This window comes from Balaenoptera physalus, assembly GCF_965194825.1.
Source record: "Balaenoptera physalus genome assembly, chromosome: 8".
Taxonomy (NCBI): domain Eukaryota; kingdom Metazoa; phylum Chordata; class Mammalia; order Artiodactyla; family Balaenopteridae; genus Balaenoptera; species Balaenoptera physalus.
Window position 1 is genome coordinate 76,419,890 of NC_138887.1, and position 18,478 is coordinate 76,438,367.

Below are 18,478 nucleotides of genomic sequence, written 5' to 3' on the forward strand. Positions count from 1 at the left end.
GTTTTGTTTTGTTTTTCAGGATTCTAGTTAAGAAGGAGGGAGAGTGAGAGTCCAGGTTGGGGAAGGAAGCAGAGGCCAGATCAAACATCTTTACTCTCTTATGTAAAGAGTTCAGACTTCATTCTTCAGGTATCAGGTAGTTAGTGAGGGATTTTAAACAAGGAAAAACAGGATCGGACTTGCATTTTGGAAAAAGCACAGAGAGAAGGGTAGGTTGGAGAGAAAGGAGACTAGTTAAGACCAGTTAATGAGGCTATTGTAAAAGGGAAAAAGTTTAAACAACTTAAAAACACATATTCAGAGTGTTCTTGAATAGCATCTTTTAAAATTTGTGCCTTTTCTTAAAACACCACAAGGCAAAAACTGTTTCATTTTAGAATTTATAATGTAGGGTAGCCATTGTTTTTTTATGTCCCCCAAAATGCTGTACGTTTTTTATTGGTTTGTATAAAATCAGTGTTTTTCTTTTTAAGTAGTTCTTTGTGGTTTCTGTGTCAAGCACTAGGAAGTGAGTAAATCAGGTCAGTGAGAAGGATACTATAAAGCAGATGTGAGAAAGGCTAGCTAAAGAACTGGGTGAGTACTATTTGCCAATTACTATTCTTCTTAATTTTCTGGTAAGACTCACAGCAAAGCGACTGGCTAAAAAACTTCACTTCCTTGTCGTTTCAATGGAAAAGTGATGGAAGTGAGGGGATTTGTGCTGTGTTGGAAAAAAGATTCAGGTTCTTCTCCCTGTGGTCTAGGCCTTGCCTGCAAATCCAGGCTTAAGTTGAAATGTCTATTTTATTAGTTGCTTCTTATACTGAGCCACTGCTGGTAAGCTGAAGTGATAAGGTGCTGAAGGAATAAATTTCTAATTTTTTTAAAGCTGGTTATTTTGATAGCCAGCATCAGCCCAGGCCATCCAGAAAGAAAAGTGCATCCACAGAACCAAAGCAGTACCAAGACTTGGATATGACATGTCCACTCCACCCTTTCACTGGGTGTGGATGCTACAGTCTTTCAATTGATGGTAGCCAGAGAAGAAGATGGGAAAGAGAGCAAGAGAAAAAGAAGACAGACCATGTATATTAGACATGGGAAAGGACATTAAGTGCCCCCTTCCACTTAACAAGCCCAGCTGAAAGATGCCTGGAGACAAGTCCAAGAGCTGGTGAGATAGTGGAATAACCAGAACCCTTGTACATTACTGGAAAGAATACAATCAATTTGGAAAACAGTTTGGCATTACCTAAAGAAGTTGAAGATGCTCAAACCCTGTGAACTCATCCATTCCACCTCTAGGAATTATTCTTAGAGAAAGTCTTGCATGCAGGCCCAAGGAGATATTTGCAAGGTTGTGTACAGCAGCAATATTTATAGTAGCAAAAAGCTGGAAACAACCCAAATGCCCATCAGCAGTGGAATGGACAAATGATATAATCACACAATGGAATACTATGCAGCAATGTAAAAGAACGAAGCACAATTTTACATGTATCAACACGATGAATCTCAAAGTATTGAAGAGCAACAGTATATTGCAAAATCATACAGAATAATTCCTTTTGTATAAAATTAAACATGAAAAGTAAAATATCATTTATGGAGATGTATATCTGCAGTAAAACTATTAATTTTTTTAAAAAAGGAAAAGGGTGATAAAAAAATCCAGGGCAGTGGTTTACCTCCAGAGCCAGTGAGGGAAGGGAATGGGCTGCTGGTAATGCTGCATTTCCTAAGTGACTGGTAAGCACAAGAGTATTCATTTATCATTGTTTGTTTTATCTTACACAAGTATGTTACATATTTTTGGATATTATTCAATTTTCAACTACAAAAGAAAAGAAAAAACCCACCTACTGATGCTGCCAAACTCACAAAAATGAATCTTTAAGAAATTTAACATGTTCTCTGTTGTGCTTTTTCCTTCTGCCCAACACAGGGGTGATGAGATGGACCCTTTGTCTAAAAACAGTAAGTGAGGAGGATACAGAGAAGCAATTGAAGGAAACAAAGGCAAAAGTGGGAAGTCCCCCTCTGGCAAGCAGCTCCAAGAAGACAGAGCTGGTGCCAGAATGGAAACCTTGGGACTCCAGTTGCTGCATAAAAAAATAAATAGAGGAACAAAAATAACACCCACATCTCCATGCTGGACAGCAGAAGAGCAAGAAGTTGCCGAACATTTGGATTTTTTGTTTTTGCTAGATTATTTTTTACTCTCTAAATCTAAGCTCCTATATTCCCCTTCTTCCCTGTTTCTATATGTTAGAAGCTCAGTACAAATGAAAAAAAAAAAAAAAACACCAAAAAACCCCCCCAAAAAAACCCCAGAACAAAAGCATTAAGGCTGGGTGCTTCATTTATTGTCAACAGGGATGTTTCAGACTATTGTTAAACTAGAAGGGACTCAATGCTTTAGAAACATCTCATCACTCAATTTAGTGATTTTCATATACTTTTGTTAGACTGCCATGCAGCAAAACATGGAACTCCTCCCCAGTCCCCTCTACTTCTTCCATCTCTCATCAAGGCAGTTTCCTTATTATGGTGAAGGGAAAACTGGATACAACTGCAGTATTTCTAGGTCTATCTGATGAATAATACTCAGCCCATTTCATCATCTGAGCCTTTAAGACATAGTATCTCTTAAGGACCCTGTTAGATGGGGTTGGGGGAAGCAACTTGCCCTGTGAAAACAGATTCATGCTAGGAGAGGTCAACAAAGACAATAAAATAAATACTTATTACATGCTTACTAGATGCCAGACAGAATGTCAAGTAATAAATGAGCATTATCTTAATTAATTCTAATAATGAATCCTTCTGCAAGAGAGGTAGGTATTCATATCAACCCCAGTTTACAGATGAGGAACCTCTTGGAGAGGTTAAGTAACTTGCCCAAGGTCACACAGCTAGTAAGTGGTAGAGCTGGGAGCTAATCCAGGTCTAACACAGTATTCATTATCTTAATCCCTAAACTATAATGTCACTTGAGTATGGTGATAATAGAAGTAGTGAGAATCGCCAAGGTAATAAAAAATAAATAAAATTCAAGCTCATAACTTCTCAATCTGAGGTCACCAAAGGTGGTCCATGGTTTGGGTTGGGGAGAGTCTATGAATTATTTTCAACAATTCAAATAGTCTAATCCATGGGTTCTTTGTCTTTTGTGTGACATGGACCCCTACGGCTGTTTAATGTAGCCTATAGATACCTCTCAGAATAATGTTTTTAAATACATGATTCACTCATATATATATTATGATACATATCATAATATATATACATATATATTATAGATTACAAATGAAGCCATTATATTGAAATGATCAAAACAGCTAAACATGAATTTGTGATACATCAACATACACCTTTCTATATGAACACATACAGAAGAGCAACCCGTGGGTCTGATAACTCCTGTAAATTTAATGTAGTGATGGTCATAAGCATTGTTCCTAGCTATTTGCAACAGCATCTGTGTTTGATATGAAAATATCTCTGCTTTCTACGGTGACAAAGCCAAAGGCACTGCTAATACTGCTGTGGTTTGTTGCCTACATTCATAATGGAAGGAAATGATGTTTCAGTTAGAGGTTAGTGAAAATAAAGACGCAATTTTTTTCCCTTCTAAGTTCACTGACCCCTTGAATCCTAACCATAAACCCTTACCCCAGGTTAGGAATCTATTAAATAACCTAACGATCACCTAATGGAAGTGCTAAGTTTACTCCTGATAAGGCTTCAGTCTAAATCATTGCATTTTTATTTTTGCTTTGGCATGGAACTAATTGTATCCATCTATTATATCAATAGTACTTGATCAATAATTAATATCCAGAAACACACTGTGACTGGTGGGCAACATCTTTGCTGAGAACTCCTCTGAATGATGTTTACAGGAGACCCTGCTTGATCTAGTTGTATCTTTGTTGGAAAGTAACAGAAGACTTTGCACATGAGGATCACATCATTTCAGTATGGGACAGAATGCTGCTGGGAAAAGGAAGCTAATGTTTTGAGTAAATAAAAGAGTTCTTCTACGAGTCTAAATTACCAATGGTCTATCAGTATTTTGAGAGAACAAAGGTCACTTGTAAACCTACAATGCATGGCAGGGAACTGAGGTTTAAAATTTAGTTTAAGGTTTTGGCTGAGGATTTCAGAGAACCAGAGCCATACCAGTAAATACTGTTGACTAGAGGACACTTTTCTAAATGTGATGCTTCAGATCAATGGCTGGTTTGTTAAGAGTAAATCTATGTTCTCAGGTTTCTGGTTGGCCTGTAAGTAACTAAAATAGGTCAGGATTTAGAGCACCCTTTAGGCATCAGGACGGAAGTTTATCCAAACGTAAGCCACACAGGATTCCTGCAAGATGGAAGCCATTTCCTTATCAACAGAGGAACAAAAGACATCACAGTTTAGGGTTCCCCCAAACCAGCTGCATATTAAATTCCCTAAGAAGCTTAAATATTGATGCTCAGGTCTTACCCCAGACCAGTAAAGTCAGAATATCTGGAAATAGGCCTTGGGAATCTATATTTGCAAGGGTTGAGACACAATGGCTTGGGAAAATGTAGTGGACAAGGATGGTTCCGAATTCTTTGCCGTTCTTGCCATCAGGAGGAATCTGGCCTTGCTCCGTGATTTGCTTTGACCAAGAGAATGCAATGGAAATAACGGTCTGGGGCTTTTGAACCCTGGCCTTAAAAGGACGGGCATCTTTTGCTTCTCAGTTTGGGAGACCTGCTGCTATGCTGTGAAGTCCAGACCAGGACAGTACATGGTTAGAGGTCATATGGAGAGAGCGCTGGAGGACAGGAGATTCCCTAGGAGACTACCTTACCCAGCTTTAGCCAAACTCTCAGCTGAATGCAGCTGCGTGTGCAACCTCGGCCTACCCCAATCAGAAGAACTGCTCTACTGAGCCCATTCCACCCACATAATTGTGAGAAATAATAAATTATTGTTGTGGTAAGCCAGTACGTTTTGGAGCGATTTCTTATTCTGTAATAAATAACTGAAAAAGGGAAATATTTCCTGACAGTTCTTGATTCTTTTCCCTGAAAGATCTGTTGCTCCTATCTTGGAATCTTGATGTGAACTGAAAAACAAGGCTGGATCCATCTTTCTAATGCAGATAGAAGACATAATGACACTAAGAGCTCAAGTGAAAGCTTATGTTATACAAACAAAGGAAGACCAATACCCCATGTGGCCTTAGGCAAACCACCAGCTCCTGCTGCTGTCTATTCACCCACCCCCTCGCAAACCCTGAGAGCTTGCAACTGCATTGTCTCCGTGGCCTTTGTGGTAGACAGATGCATCATCAGATCCCCTTTCAAGGATGGACTTGCGGCCCAGCTGTGGGAAGTCCAGTCAGCAGACGGCTTCCAGCTCCTTCGGGGTCTGCCTCAGCTGCAGAGCACAGCCTTTCCCCAAAATGATGCCCTTCCCGGGGCATCCCACATTTGGTGACTAAGTGAGGCGGAGGGTATAAAGGCCCGATCATTTTTGTCTGATGTAAGATGCTCTGATGGAAACTACTCTCTCTGGAGCTCCCTTGCAGGTTGGCCAAGGTTTGTCAGGCCTCTATCATAGTTTGGTTTTCTCCTCTGCCAATTCTGCTTCCTACCCCTTCCTTTCTCAGGTGTTAATCCCTAATAAACATCTTGCACTCCAAACTTTGCCTCAATGCCTGCTTCTGGAGAATCCGTGAAGCTCTTGATGGCAAGTTTTATATTGAGGGAAGGGGTATGTTTTGATTGCTATGTCTGATTTTCTGCCCACAGTCTGATTCCCAAAAGTGGACAGAAGAACTTTCCCCAGGTCTGGAAGATGGAGACAAAGAACCCATGAATCAGGCCATCCCTCTTGGTAAAAATCCAGACCTGGGAGAGAGATGAAGATTCTGTTTAACAATTTCTGTAACAAAGCCAAAACATGTTCCCAGGAATTAGCTGCATTTGGTAATCACTGTCTCAAATCTGTTTAACAGTTACTTTCCTCCATTAAATATTGTTTTAACTTCTCATGCCCTATCAACTAGTTGAATGCAATAGTTACATTTATTGCTCTTTGCTTACTCTGATTTTGTCAGTGCAACCAAGGACTTGCTGAAGACCTTTCTGGAACTGTTGGTTTCTTCGGAAATAGTTTCTAACACTCCCTAAGATGTTTAAAATTCTAAATTAAAAAAAAAAAAAGAATTATCAGAAAGTTCAAGAGAGGCAGGTGGCCAGCTCGGTCATTCTCTCTGTGGATTATCCGTGGACATGTTGAAATCCTAGCCTGAACTTCCCTTCCACTCGAAGGACTGTGGTTATTCTTTTCTCCATTTTTCAGTTGTGTGTAGTCAAAGAAACAAAATGGTTGATGTTAGTTTTAGAAAAGCACAGTTAAGAAGCCGTAGTTGTTCACTGTTTTCTGTCTGCACACCAGGCTTTCCCCATCCTCCTACTCCTTGTAAGCACTCTGCTTTTCTTTAGAAAACAGCCTCTTCTATGTGGACGGGATGCACTGCCAAACACACTGGCCACCACCCACACTCTACCCACCTCTGTCACCATCACCACCAAGGGCAGACTTGTAGCCTTGGTCCGGTGGCCAACCAGAATATTCCATCCTTCCCGATCCATGGCCCCCACAGGTACTTAAAGCACAGCGGTGCCGGGGAAAGAGCAAGATGTGGGCTGTCAAATCTCAGATACTATTACTATTTGAAGCCTTAATCAAGTTTTCCAGGTGAAACTTCTGTTTCTACATTTATAAATTAGTAAATACAATCACATAATTTACAGGGGAGCTATGAGTATTCCATAAAATTGTGGATAAGAGAGTGTGTGGCAGACCACTGGCCTGAGGGCTTGCAAATGCTGAAGGATTGGTAGCCATCCTTAGCGTCTCCTTTGGCCTTCCTGACACCCCCATGCACCAGCGACCAGCCCACAGCCGGTAAGCAGCAAAAACTGAAATTCACATAGGTTGGTCTAACTCCACAGTCCACCTTCCTCTCATTACCCCAGACCGCCTCCCATTGGTCACGACTCTCCAAAACAGTCAAGCTTTGAGGGTGGTGGGCTCCTTCCCTTGGTTTCAATGTATGTAACCCCTAACAGAAGGTCTGATTCCTGTTGGAAACTCAGGGAGAAGCCCCTGAGAAGAGTGTGGCAGACCACCGTCCTGAGGACTCCATAAGCCAAACCTGGGTCAAGGTCAAAGCTTAAGTCATGGCTCAGGGCTTGTGCTTTTGGGGGCTGGGGGACTCACTGTGGCTGCCTGAGGAGGGCACCAGGATGACACCAGCATGCCAGGCGCTCCCTGTGGATACTTAGCTTTCAAGCTGGTTTAACTACACAGGAAACACCATGTCTCAAACAGGGATCAGTCCTTACAGCTTAGACATGACAGAGCTTGTCTCCTCTATTTCAGGACCTCAGAATCAAGTATCAAGAAGGTGGTCTCAGGAAGTAGATGGAGAACCTTCTTCCAATACAGCTCCTAACATGACTCTCTATTTCCTGGAGATCCTCCATCTCTGACCTCTTTCTACCCTGAATTCATCCTATTGCTGCCATTTTAAACTTTCCAAAGCTTTGAAAATGTGCTTAAACATCTTCCACGGCGACAAACACTGTATGCTTCCACTTATATGAGATACTTAGAGTAATCAGATTCATAGAGACGGGGTAGAACGGTGGTTGCCAGGCTCTAGGGAAGGGGGAATGGGGAGCTGGTGTTCAGTTACAGAGTTTCAGCTTTACAAGAGGAAAAGAACTGTGGAGATGGATGGTGCACAACATTATGAATGCATTAGTACCGCTCAACTGTATACTTTAAAATGGTTAAGATGGCAAATTTTGTGATGTATATTTTATCACAATAAAAAAAATTGGAAAAAAAAACCCTTCAGTGGCCCACCACTACTTAAACAACGGAACACTCACCCCTTTGCCTACCATCAAGGTCCCATGATCTCTTTCCAGTTTCCCTCCCAGCTTTCACCCTTTAGGCTCCAGATTAGAAACCAGACTGCGTGCTCTACCTGTACCCTGCCCTGTACGCTCTCATTCTGAGGCTCTGCCCACCATGTTTCCACTGTTCATTTTAGCCAATTTCAGCATCTGTTCTTTGACTAACATCAGAAATTCCCAGGTAAAGCTATAACCTTTCTTAACACTGGATGAACCTTGCCTCACCATCTACTGAGCTCTAGCACCTTTTTAAAAATCCCTATACTCTGTCTGTCTATAGAAGGGCACATGCATGTAACTGAAGAGCTAACACTGGAAGTGAAACACATTATTTCTCAGGCCTGCTTTAATTATGGCAGATGTGTATGCAGGCTCCAATTTTAACTGTACTAGTTTACTACTGCCAATCCATCATTCCAGAGGTGGGTGCCCTTGTGAAGCAGAAAACCTCTGGGCTGGAAGCCAGGGGGCCTGGAATCTAATCTCAGCTCAGACATGAAATGGGGAGGAGACTTTGGAACAGTCACTTAACCTCTGGGCTTCAGTTTCCCCACCTGGAAAATGAGATCTAAAATTTGTTTCAACTGGAAAATGCTACCTAGAGGGTGGAGATAATCCATCCTGTAATTATTGAATAACCTAAGCTGATATTGATAATGAAAACATAAAATAAAATTAATGATGACTCAAATTGCAATCAGGAAAAGAGAGTTGTTGGAAACAATGCAAAACTCATGGTAGAAGAAGCTATACCCAGTATGATTGCATAGGAATGAAAACTGACCAGGGACTCAAGTCTTCCTTTTAATGTTTACATGGAAAATAATTAATCTCCGTAAGAATATTTTCATTGAAATAAAGATAGAAAAAATGCTTTTTAAAGAAAATTTAGCTTCATGAAGTTTTTTTTTCTAGAAAGATGTTTTTAAAGAAATTTATCAGTGTTATTATTCTGATTAAAATTTTATATTCTGATTAAATTTTATATTAAATGTGGCATCAAAAAGTCTTTGGAGTTGAAATGACAATTCAGTGATGTAAGAACAAAATGTCCTGCATTTCAAAAGCAGTGGCAACATCAAAACAGATCATGAACAGCAACTGTGACATTTGGAGAAAGGCAGAGAAAGACCCCAAAAGGAGCAGCAGGGTGGCCTTGACAGTGATGGACATGGGTTGTCACCAGCTAGGGGGAGAGAGAGGATTAGACCTTTGATCTAGACTGCAACACTTCTGAGTCGTACAAACACACACATCACACTCTGAAGGCAGCTATCTCTTCTACATTGCTTGCAAACTGAGCCCCTCCGGACATTAATGAAAAATATACTTCAGATCTTTCTTTGAAGATATCTTAGAGATAACTCAGTTCAAACCTTGTATTTTACAGATGAACAAACAGAGGCTCAGAAAAGCCTATGACTTCACAGATGATATAACAAGGGAGGGTCCAAGTCTTAGAATGGCACAGGTTGTGGAGGCCAGACCAACAAGGGGCAACAAATAGCACTCATTCTTCATCTGATCTCCGAAGGCTGGATGGAGCTGGTTGGTTTTCCTGGGCCTCCTTTGACGGAGAAACTGCTCCCCATCTCGGTACCTTGACACTCCCCTGGGAGAGCTGTCATTCCTTTAAGTGGACATTTTAGGGAACCATCCGGAGACAAGTCTACTTTGGTTTCGATTTTTAAATTAAGAGCTGCGGAGTTTGGCAGAGAGTGAGTTTTCTTTTTTGGCAGACACAGACACATGCTTCTGTTTTGTGTGTCAAATGCTAAAAAGCCAAGTCCATGGTTGAGGCCCGTTTCTTTCATTATCAGATGCCTGACATCTGAACAGTATCCTTAATCCACAGAGAATGCCTTTGTGAACACCAGAGCTCCTTTCCCTCCTTCATCCCTGCCCCTCCCCCCCAATCTCCACACACCACCCCCAATCCTATGCTGAGGCATTAGGGGAAGGAGCGCTGCCAGCATTGTAAAATCACCTACATAAAATGCAGATCCCTCGCCGCTGTGTGGTAAAACACTTCTATCACAAACATATGTGGGCCTCGCTTCTTTTGTTAGCCGGTTTTTGGCAGCCGGAGGAGTGCCATTTCATCTCTCAATGTGTTTTGCATTCACCAGAAGAGTCAGCGGGCTCAGTGTGATATTTGCCACAAGTTTCTGAGTGGTGGTCAATCCCTTTTCCCACCTCTACGGCCCAGGCTGCCCTGCAGCCCCAATCTCGCCTCCCAAGCTGGGCATTCTGTGCACAGCACCGAGCAGGACACATGTGATGTCAGGCACTGGAGCGTTTCACAAGGAAGGTCCAGGCGACATAGAATAACAGGTGGCTGAGGCAGCCATCAAAGGATCTGGAGGACATGCTGAATGTGCCTGGTGGGATTCTCATCATAAAGCAGTGCAGCGGACAGGGGGTTAAGGACGTGCCCATCGCTCCCTGGCAGCTCGGCATGCATGTTTGCCCTTAATGGCCTGAATACTAATATTCCAACTTTCCTCTAAGGGAAAATCAGATATTTTCCCTGATCTTGACTTTTACCATTTATAATTTTCCTTTTTTCTGTGTATATTCTTATAAGTGATCCACGGTAACAATAATAGCAGCAAATGTTTCCTATGCGTCAGGGACTGCTCTAGGCTAATTAGCTTATTGAATCCCCTCAATAATCCTATGAGGATACGATAGACTGAGTGGCTTAAACAACAGAAATTTCTCACAGTTTTGGCATCTGGGAAGTCCAAGATCAAGGTGCTGGCTGACTGGGTGTCTGGTGAGGGCTCTCTTCCTGGCTTGCAGATGGCTGCCTTCTTGCTGTGTCCTCACACGGCAGAGACAGAGTGAGGGCAAGCGATCTCTCTGCGGTCTCTTCGTAATCCCACAGAATCAGGGCCCTGCCCTTATGACCTCATTTAACCTTAATTACCTCCTTAGAGGCCATATCTCCAAATACAGACACATCCTAAGTTAGGTCTTCAACATCCTAAGTTAAGGAGACACAGTTCAGTCCATAACAGGTAGATATTATTACTACCCCTATTTTATACGAGATGAAGTCATGGTATAGAGAGGTGAAAAACTTGCCCAAGGTCACATAGCTATAAAGCAGAAGATTAAGGAGGCAAACCATGGTCTTCCTGACTCAAATACTCTATTATAGTGCTGAGGACACTGGAACACTCTATGATAGTATTGGAGGCCACTGGAACACTCTATTATAGTATTGGAGGCCACTGGAACACTCTATTATAGTATTGGAGGCCACTGGAACACTCTATTATAGTACTGAGGACACTGGAACACTCTATTATAGTACTGAGGACACTGGAACACTCTATTATAGTATTGGAGGCCACTGGAACACTCTATTATAGTATTGGAGGCCACTGGAACACTCTATTATAGTATTGGAGGCCATTGGAACACTCTATTATAGTATTGGAGGCCACTGGAACACTCTATTATAGTATTAGAGGCCACTGGAACACTCTATCATAGTATTGAGACCACTGGAACACTCTATCATAGTATTGAGACCACTATAATACCCTATTATAGTATTGAGACCACTATAGTATTAGAGGCCACTCTATAGTGGTCTCTAACCACTCTGTTACATAGTCTCTACATATGTTATCGGTATACGCATGTACAACACACATACACAAACACACATACCCATACAACCTAATACTGTATACAGTTTTATTCAGTAACAATGATCATTCCTAAACTAGTCAGTAGTTGAGGTAAAAAAAATCTCCCCAACAGAAAGATGTCTACAAGCAAATTTTTCCTTGTGGGAGAAAAGAACTCAATTAAGAGTGTGTGTGTAGAGGGTCATGATACCAAAGAGGATAGCATGAATATACTCCGAATTTGTACTGGAAGGGATCTCAAACCAGAGCAAGAAGTTTAGAGCTCTGTCTATGGGATGTGATTAACTTTCTGAGTACAAACTCTACCCTGACCCACCAGGTCCCGTATGATGTGGCCACAGCCAATCCTCCATCTTTGCTTCCTCTCTTTCCCTATTCCTCCCTCAGATCCACTGGCCCTCCTTCCTTTCCTCAGACACATCCAGCTTATTTCTGCCCCTTGGCACATTTAGACATTCTCTGCATGGAAACGCTGGCCCACATCTGCACATGGAGGCTGCTTCATGTCCTACTGTCTCACCTCTTCAGGGAGGCTTCTGGGATCCACCATCCAAAGTAGTCCCTGTACCAGCTCTTTCACATCACCCAGTTTTATTTTCTGGCATTATCTGATTTGTGAGTGTCTATATTTGCTTATTTTCTGCCTTTATTTCTTCCCTCCTTTGAGTAAAATCTCCTTGATAGAATAGACTTTATTATCATATTCAGTCTGACCATCCAGTCAGTGAATGGGAGGATGCAGTCAGAAATAAAAGAATGCGGGCATTTCATTATTAAACTAATATTTCTTCATTTCTAGCCACAGGCAAAGTATTACTGTATTCTAATCATGGGAGGTAAGTTTAGAACCTCATGAGTACTGATAAATATCTTTTTTTTATACTGCCCCTAAGGAACGCATAACAAATGTCTTTCAAACATGTGAAAAGATTAAATAAACAAGTTTTTTTCCTGAGTGTTTCTCTTCTCTTCTATTTAGTTAACATTCTCCACTTTACTGGCAATTAAATATCAGGGGCAATCTGACAGACATAGGCACACAGGCTCTGGAAACAAACTGAATAAAGTTTGAATCCCAATGCTGTCATTGGATGATTCTGGATTAACTGTTTACCTTCTCAGAGTCTGTTTCCTCATATGTAAGTAAAATGGAAACTATATTATATAATTTTCAGAGGTTGCCCTGATAATATCCATGAAGTACCTATCACAACAGCTGGCACATATTTAGTGTTCAACAAATGAAAGCTATCTTTATCATTATTGAACTTAAATATAGGTAGATGAGCCCATCCCTTATAACTCTGATCTTTTATTTGCCTCTTCTCTTTCATTTATTTTGCACACAAAAAAATCATAATCTGTCTTTTGCCTGATTTATTTACATAGTTTATGTAGATCAGCAGGACTACTGACACACATGATATTAGTTGGAAAATTAGCTTATAATTAATAATAATAATAACAGCAACAAAAGGAAACAACCTTACGTGGCCAACAAGAGGGTAATTAAGAAAATTAATTTTATCAATTCAATGGAGTATTACTTAAAAATAAGTTAAGAATCTATACTGTAACTTTGAAAATATGTATGATATAATGTTAAAAGAACAAAACAGCAAGTGCCACATCCTGTACTGGCAGAGACACTTGTTGCTCTCAATCCTCCTACTAAGAAAAACTAGAAAAGCTGGACAAAATACAGAACACACCCACTTGAAAATCCTGAGGATCACCCAAGGCAGCCAGGATATAAGGGGTGTATTAGTTTCCTGTTGTTGCTGGAACAAACCACCACAAATTTAAGTGCCTTAAAACAACAATAATTTCTTATTTTATAATTCTGGAGGTCAGAAGTCAGAAATGGTCCCACTGGACTAAAGATGTTGGCTAAGCTAACTAAGATGTTGGCAAGGTTCCATTCCTTCTGGAGGCTCTAGGGGAGAATCCGTTTCTCTGTGATTTCTAGTTTCTAGAGGCTGCCTGCATTCCTTAGCTCATGGTCCTTCCTCTATCTTCAAAGCCAGCAACACTGCCTCTTTGAAACCCTCTCTGCTTCCCTCATTCACTCATAAGGATCTTTGTGATTATACTGGCCCATCTGGATAATCCAGAATAATTTCCCCATCTCTAGGTCAGATGATTAACAACCTTATTTCCATATGTAGCCTTAATTCCTTCTTTCCATATGATACAACATATTGACAGGTTCCAGAGATTAGGGGGAAGGTCTCTTTTGGGGCCCATTATTCTGCCCACTACAAGGGGCCAGGCTTGCAAACTGAAGGAGAGGGCAACAAGCTGAGTCTGGCATTCTCTGGCCCTGTCCGCATCAAAGCAATAGTTGATTCAGCGGCCAAGAGGTTACAAAACCAAGCATAAAGTGGTACTTAAGAGACTGGAAACTTGAATGGAGCTTTGGGAGACAAATACTGACGTTCATGCTCTGCCAAGCGGTAAAGGCCCTGGTTAATGTCACAAACGTCAACTTAGGGCCACGGAAATAGGCCAGCTAAAGTACAGATTTAAAGTCACTCAATTCCAGACTTGATAAAGGTGCTTGCCTCTATTCTAATTGCCTGACAGAAGCAATGCAAAATCTCTTTGAAGGTAAATATCATCAGCCAAAAACTCAAACTATCTCCATAATTTTACCTGTTCAATGTCTGACATTCAACTGAAAATTTCTAAGCATATCAGAAAAAAGTACCAAATTACCATATAAAAAGAGAATAAATAAATCTCATGAACACAAAGCTGAGCAAACATACCTCACAGGAAAGAGTACATACTGAATATGTCCATTTATAAAAATTCAAAAACTTGCAAAAGTAATCTAGGCTATTAGAAGTCAGGACAGTGGTTACCTTGGGGAGGAGGGGAGTAGTGACTATGGGGTGGGGGGGAGGGGCACTGGTTCTATACTATTTCTTTATTTAGGTAACAGTTACAGGGGTATGTTCACTTTGTGAAAATTCATTTACCTGTATATTTGTGACTTGTTCACTTTTCCATATTATGTTATAACTCAGTAAGTTTTGTTTTAAGTAACAAAGTAGAATCGACCTTATATTACACTGTTAAAATTATGCAAAAACCTGTACCTGTGCACATACGAATCAATTAAAATGTAATTTCAGATGTTGAAATTGTTTAATTTTTTCTTTTTCTCTTTTTAAAAAATATTTGAATTGCTATATAACTTGTGTTACTTAAAAAGAGACAAACAACAAAATTAAGTCCAGATTATTTTCTGCACTCAAGAGCCTCCACTTGTCCAGGAATTTCAATATTTTGGAATCTGTCTTCAGAGTTAACTATTTATTGTGGTCCCCAACTCAATACCAGATTCAAGATCGCTCAAATTTACAAAAGCAGATGGGGCTGACAAGGCACTTTCCATCCTCTCTTGAGATCTCTCTGCATGTAAACAGACACTTCTTTCTGTCCTTCCCTGTCCCATTTTCAGACTTCATATATATACTGCCAGAACTGTTCCTGCTCTGAGTCATTTAGTTTGCCATTCCATCAGTAGTTAATTCTTTGGTATAATTTATCTCGATTTAGAAACTGTAACGTTATAACTTTTCCAAGTTAACCTTCACTTGAGCTCAGAAATATGTCTCTCAACTGTTTCCGTTGTCCAAGGTAGTTAACATTTTGTGTAATATTTAAATTTCTGTTAAATTTCATGTTATTTAATGGTTAGAATGACCGGGGTAGGGTAGGAAGGGTACCTTTTCACATTAGAATACCCGTAATTTCTGCTGGATCTATCATTTTTCTTAAACATAAATGAGTAATTCAGGTGATAACCCAGTGACCCCTGATAAAATACTTTGTGATCTCTCATTTACAATCCCAAAGCAAAGTACTTTTAAAGTAGTATGCCTATGATTAATTTCTGTTTGGAGCATGGATTTGCCTAAAGGAAAACTCAAGCATTAGAAAGCTATTCTTCCAAATACTTGGAGGTACAGAATTGAGGTCCCAGTGTTGCCTCACATAAAAATAAAATCAAGTCTAGAAGAATAAATTTCTCCTCTTGAGACTAAGCAAAACTAAGGGGCTTTCTTAATTTCTCCAGAAACTTTCTGGAGGTAAACAGTGTAATCATCGTGTAAACATTTAAGGAAGACCTATTCATCTTCCAGGAGCTGAGACCTGCAAACTGGAGGAGCAGTGGACAGGCTTGGCCAGAGTAACATCTGACCCCTAAAGGAGAGGTCACACTAGGGCATCAGATAGATTTTGTCCTGGGGCTCCATGTGTAATACGTGAATGTGATCATAGGTTTGCCAGAGGAGATTACATTGAACCTTCCTCATGTAATTTGTTCATGCTCTCTTTTGTTCCCAAAATAGACTAATTCTCTCATTAATGATTCACCTTTTGGGGTTGAGTATTATCTTTTTTTAATCTTTTTAATTGTCACCTTATCTCTTAAATCATACCTACACTTGTGTCTGTCAACTTTTGTCTTAAACATTGAGTATTTGTACTTTAATATGAACTCAGACCACCCTTCCCTGTGGAAAGGAGGGCAACAGAAGACACCTTTTGGTAGTTGTATGACTTTGCTTAAGGCTGACCATGTCTTACGGGTATTCGGGCTTTCATTTCAATCTCATCATCCCATTCTTACACCTGCGTGCCGGGAAGCATTTTCATACCTGATAGAAGCTATCCACTTGCCGTACATAACCAGCCACTTCAGGATCAGATTTAAGGACCTTCCAAACTTTTCTTTCTGCCTTCTTATAATCCTGGGATCCTTTCCAGTTCATGGCCATCAAGGAGCGCTCTGTCAGGGGAGCGGCCACGATGATGTCCAGTTGGCCGTTGTAGATTAGAACCTGAAACGAAATTGAGCCGTGGGCAAATGCAGGATTCAGCAGGGGAAGCCAGTCAATGTATCTAGGTACAGATAGTGCACACAAGAGAGAAAAGGGAATGTTAGCGGCTCTGGGGCGCTGCTCAGAGACGCCAACCCAGGAACTCAGTAGGGTCACTTTCTTCCAGTTGGCTACATATACCAACAACCTGAAATAAACTCAAGCCTTGTCTCAACCACTGCATTCTTCCAAAAGTTTGATTCTTCATAGGAATCTGCATACATCTCTCTTGTTGCAAAAGCATTTGTGCTGTATTACCCAGCAATATAGGTTTTACTTGGATGTATGGCTATGTTAAGGAAGAAGACTGTGGTTACAGTTCGGTGGAGCTAAGGAATGGTACACACTAGGATTGTCACGAAGCCTGCATTTGATTATCTTCACTTTTCAGGCCCTGCAGCAGCTGGCAAGCTGGGCATTCCCTCGTGGCTGCTGCTAATCCATGTTGCTTTTCCCTCCTACATTTCAGCGACAACTATAATTTTTTGAGGCAGACAGATAGATGCAGGTGCCTCAAATTTGTTATTTGTTGGAGGCAACCATGTCTGCTATGCCACTTCCAAAGACGTCCTTTCTTAAATATGATAGCCACTTGTCAAAAATGAGGAATGTCCTTCAAAATGCCTATGATACATTTTTTTTTTAGCCAAGTTGATGGGTACCGTACGAGAAACTCTGAGGCAACTCTTGTCTTTTCTTCCCAAACAGCTTTCAAGATATTCAGATAATATGCAATGCTGCTGAAGTTGCAAAGCTACTGGGGGCAGTGTGAATGGCATTACTCTTCAGGAAAGCAACCGTCACTTTTTAATGCAAAGACTTTATCATGTTGACACTTTGTCCCACTAATCCCAGTTTGTGGAATAAACTCTATGAAAATAAGCCCAAAGAAATAAAAAAAAAAATTATTTAACAATATTCACTGAAACTTTATAATGACAAATTTGAACACAGTCTAAAAGTTCCATATTAGTGAGTGGTTCAATAACCACGGTACAGAAATTCTATGGGATACTGCAAAGCCATTTAAACTGTTGGACTACAAAGTTGTCACCTCATTCTCCTTAAGTCCAGCCTCTTTCTCCTGAACTCAGGGAGATGGCTATCTTAAGCTTGTGTTCCTCATCCCATTTTTCATTCCAGAAGTGCACATTATGGGGCTCACTGCATTTCCCTGTTCTTTGGATCTGTGCTCTTTACTGCCTGTTGATAAAGTCTGAAAATTATTGCCTCATATACTATGTCCATCTTATATCTGTTTATAGTGTAAGTGCAAACTCAGTGGACGATAATGCCAGAAGAAGAATTCTGATTTAAAAAAAACTTGTTCATCATCAGCTTTCTCACAAAATAGTTGTGGTTCATTTATTCTCTGTAAATAAAAAAATTTTTTTTTCCTGGTAAAAATAAATAAGTAAATAAACTGTTGGACTAAACCACGAAGCAATGTGGAAAATGCTTATCACAGAATGTTAAGTATGAAAGCTGAATGCCAAATATATATCCCAATTATGATATATAAAATTGACATACTGATTTACATATATGGAATGAAACTTTAAAAAAAAGGAATAGAGTTGATTAATTTTGGTGGTGGAAATCTGAGTAATTTTCCCCTTTGTTTTCTACTCCCCTTAGGCTATTTTTTACACTTGTTGATTCTCATAAGGTATTGTCACTCCACCACCAACAAAGAGATTTTCTTCAACTCCATGCTACCTTTGATCTATTTGGAAGCTCTGGTTTGACTCAAGTGAAGACCTTCGGTTGAATCCTCAAACTGGATATAAAATGTTTCACTGCATGTTTCCATCTGTGCCCTCCTGGTACAGGCTTCTTAAAAGGCTTATACATAATTAAAAAGCCCAGGACTTTTACACACTCCAAATCCTCAAGCAGCAGTGGGCCAGGATTCAGCCTAAGATGAAAGAGCCCTGGGCCTCACCTACAGGAACAC

The 18,478-nt window shown here is 40.4% G+C and overlaps 1 protein-coding gene and 1 long non-coding RNA gene across 6 annotated transcripts in view; one reads left to right on the top strand and one right to left on the bottom strand.

Moving 5' to 3' along the window:
- Positions 1 to 5,022, top strand: part of LOC309665569 — a 61,549-nt gene extending 56,527 nt beyond the window's left edge. Inside the window, exon 14 of the long non-coding RNA XR_014266497.1 lies at positions 1,928 to 5,022. This is a non-coding gene — a long non-coding RNA (uncharacterized lncRNA). The remainder of the gene's footprint in view (positions 1 to 1,927) is intronic.
- Positions 1 to 18,478, bottom strand: part of CPVL (carboxypeptidase vitellogenic like) — a 148,196-nt gene that overhangs the window by 46,309 nt on the left and 83,409 nt on the right. For all 5 annotated transcript variants that reach the window (XM_082471975.1, XM_082471976.1, XM_082471972.1 and 2 more), the window contains one exon: positions 16,300 to 16,482. In XM_082471975.1, coding sequence (XP_082328101.1) covers positions 16,300 to 16,482 — 183 coding nt within the window. The remainder of the gene's footprint in view (positions 1 to 16,299; positions 16,483 to 18,478) is intronic.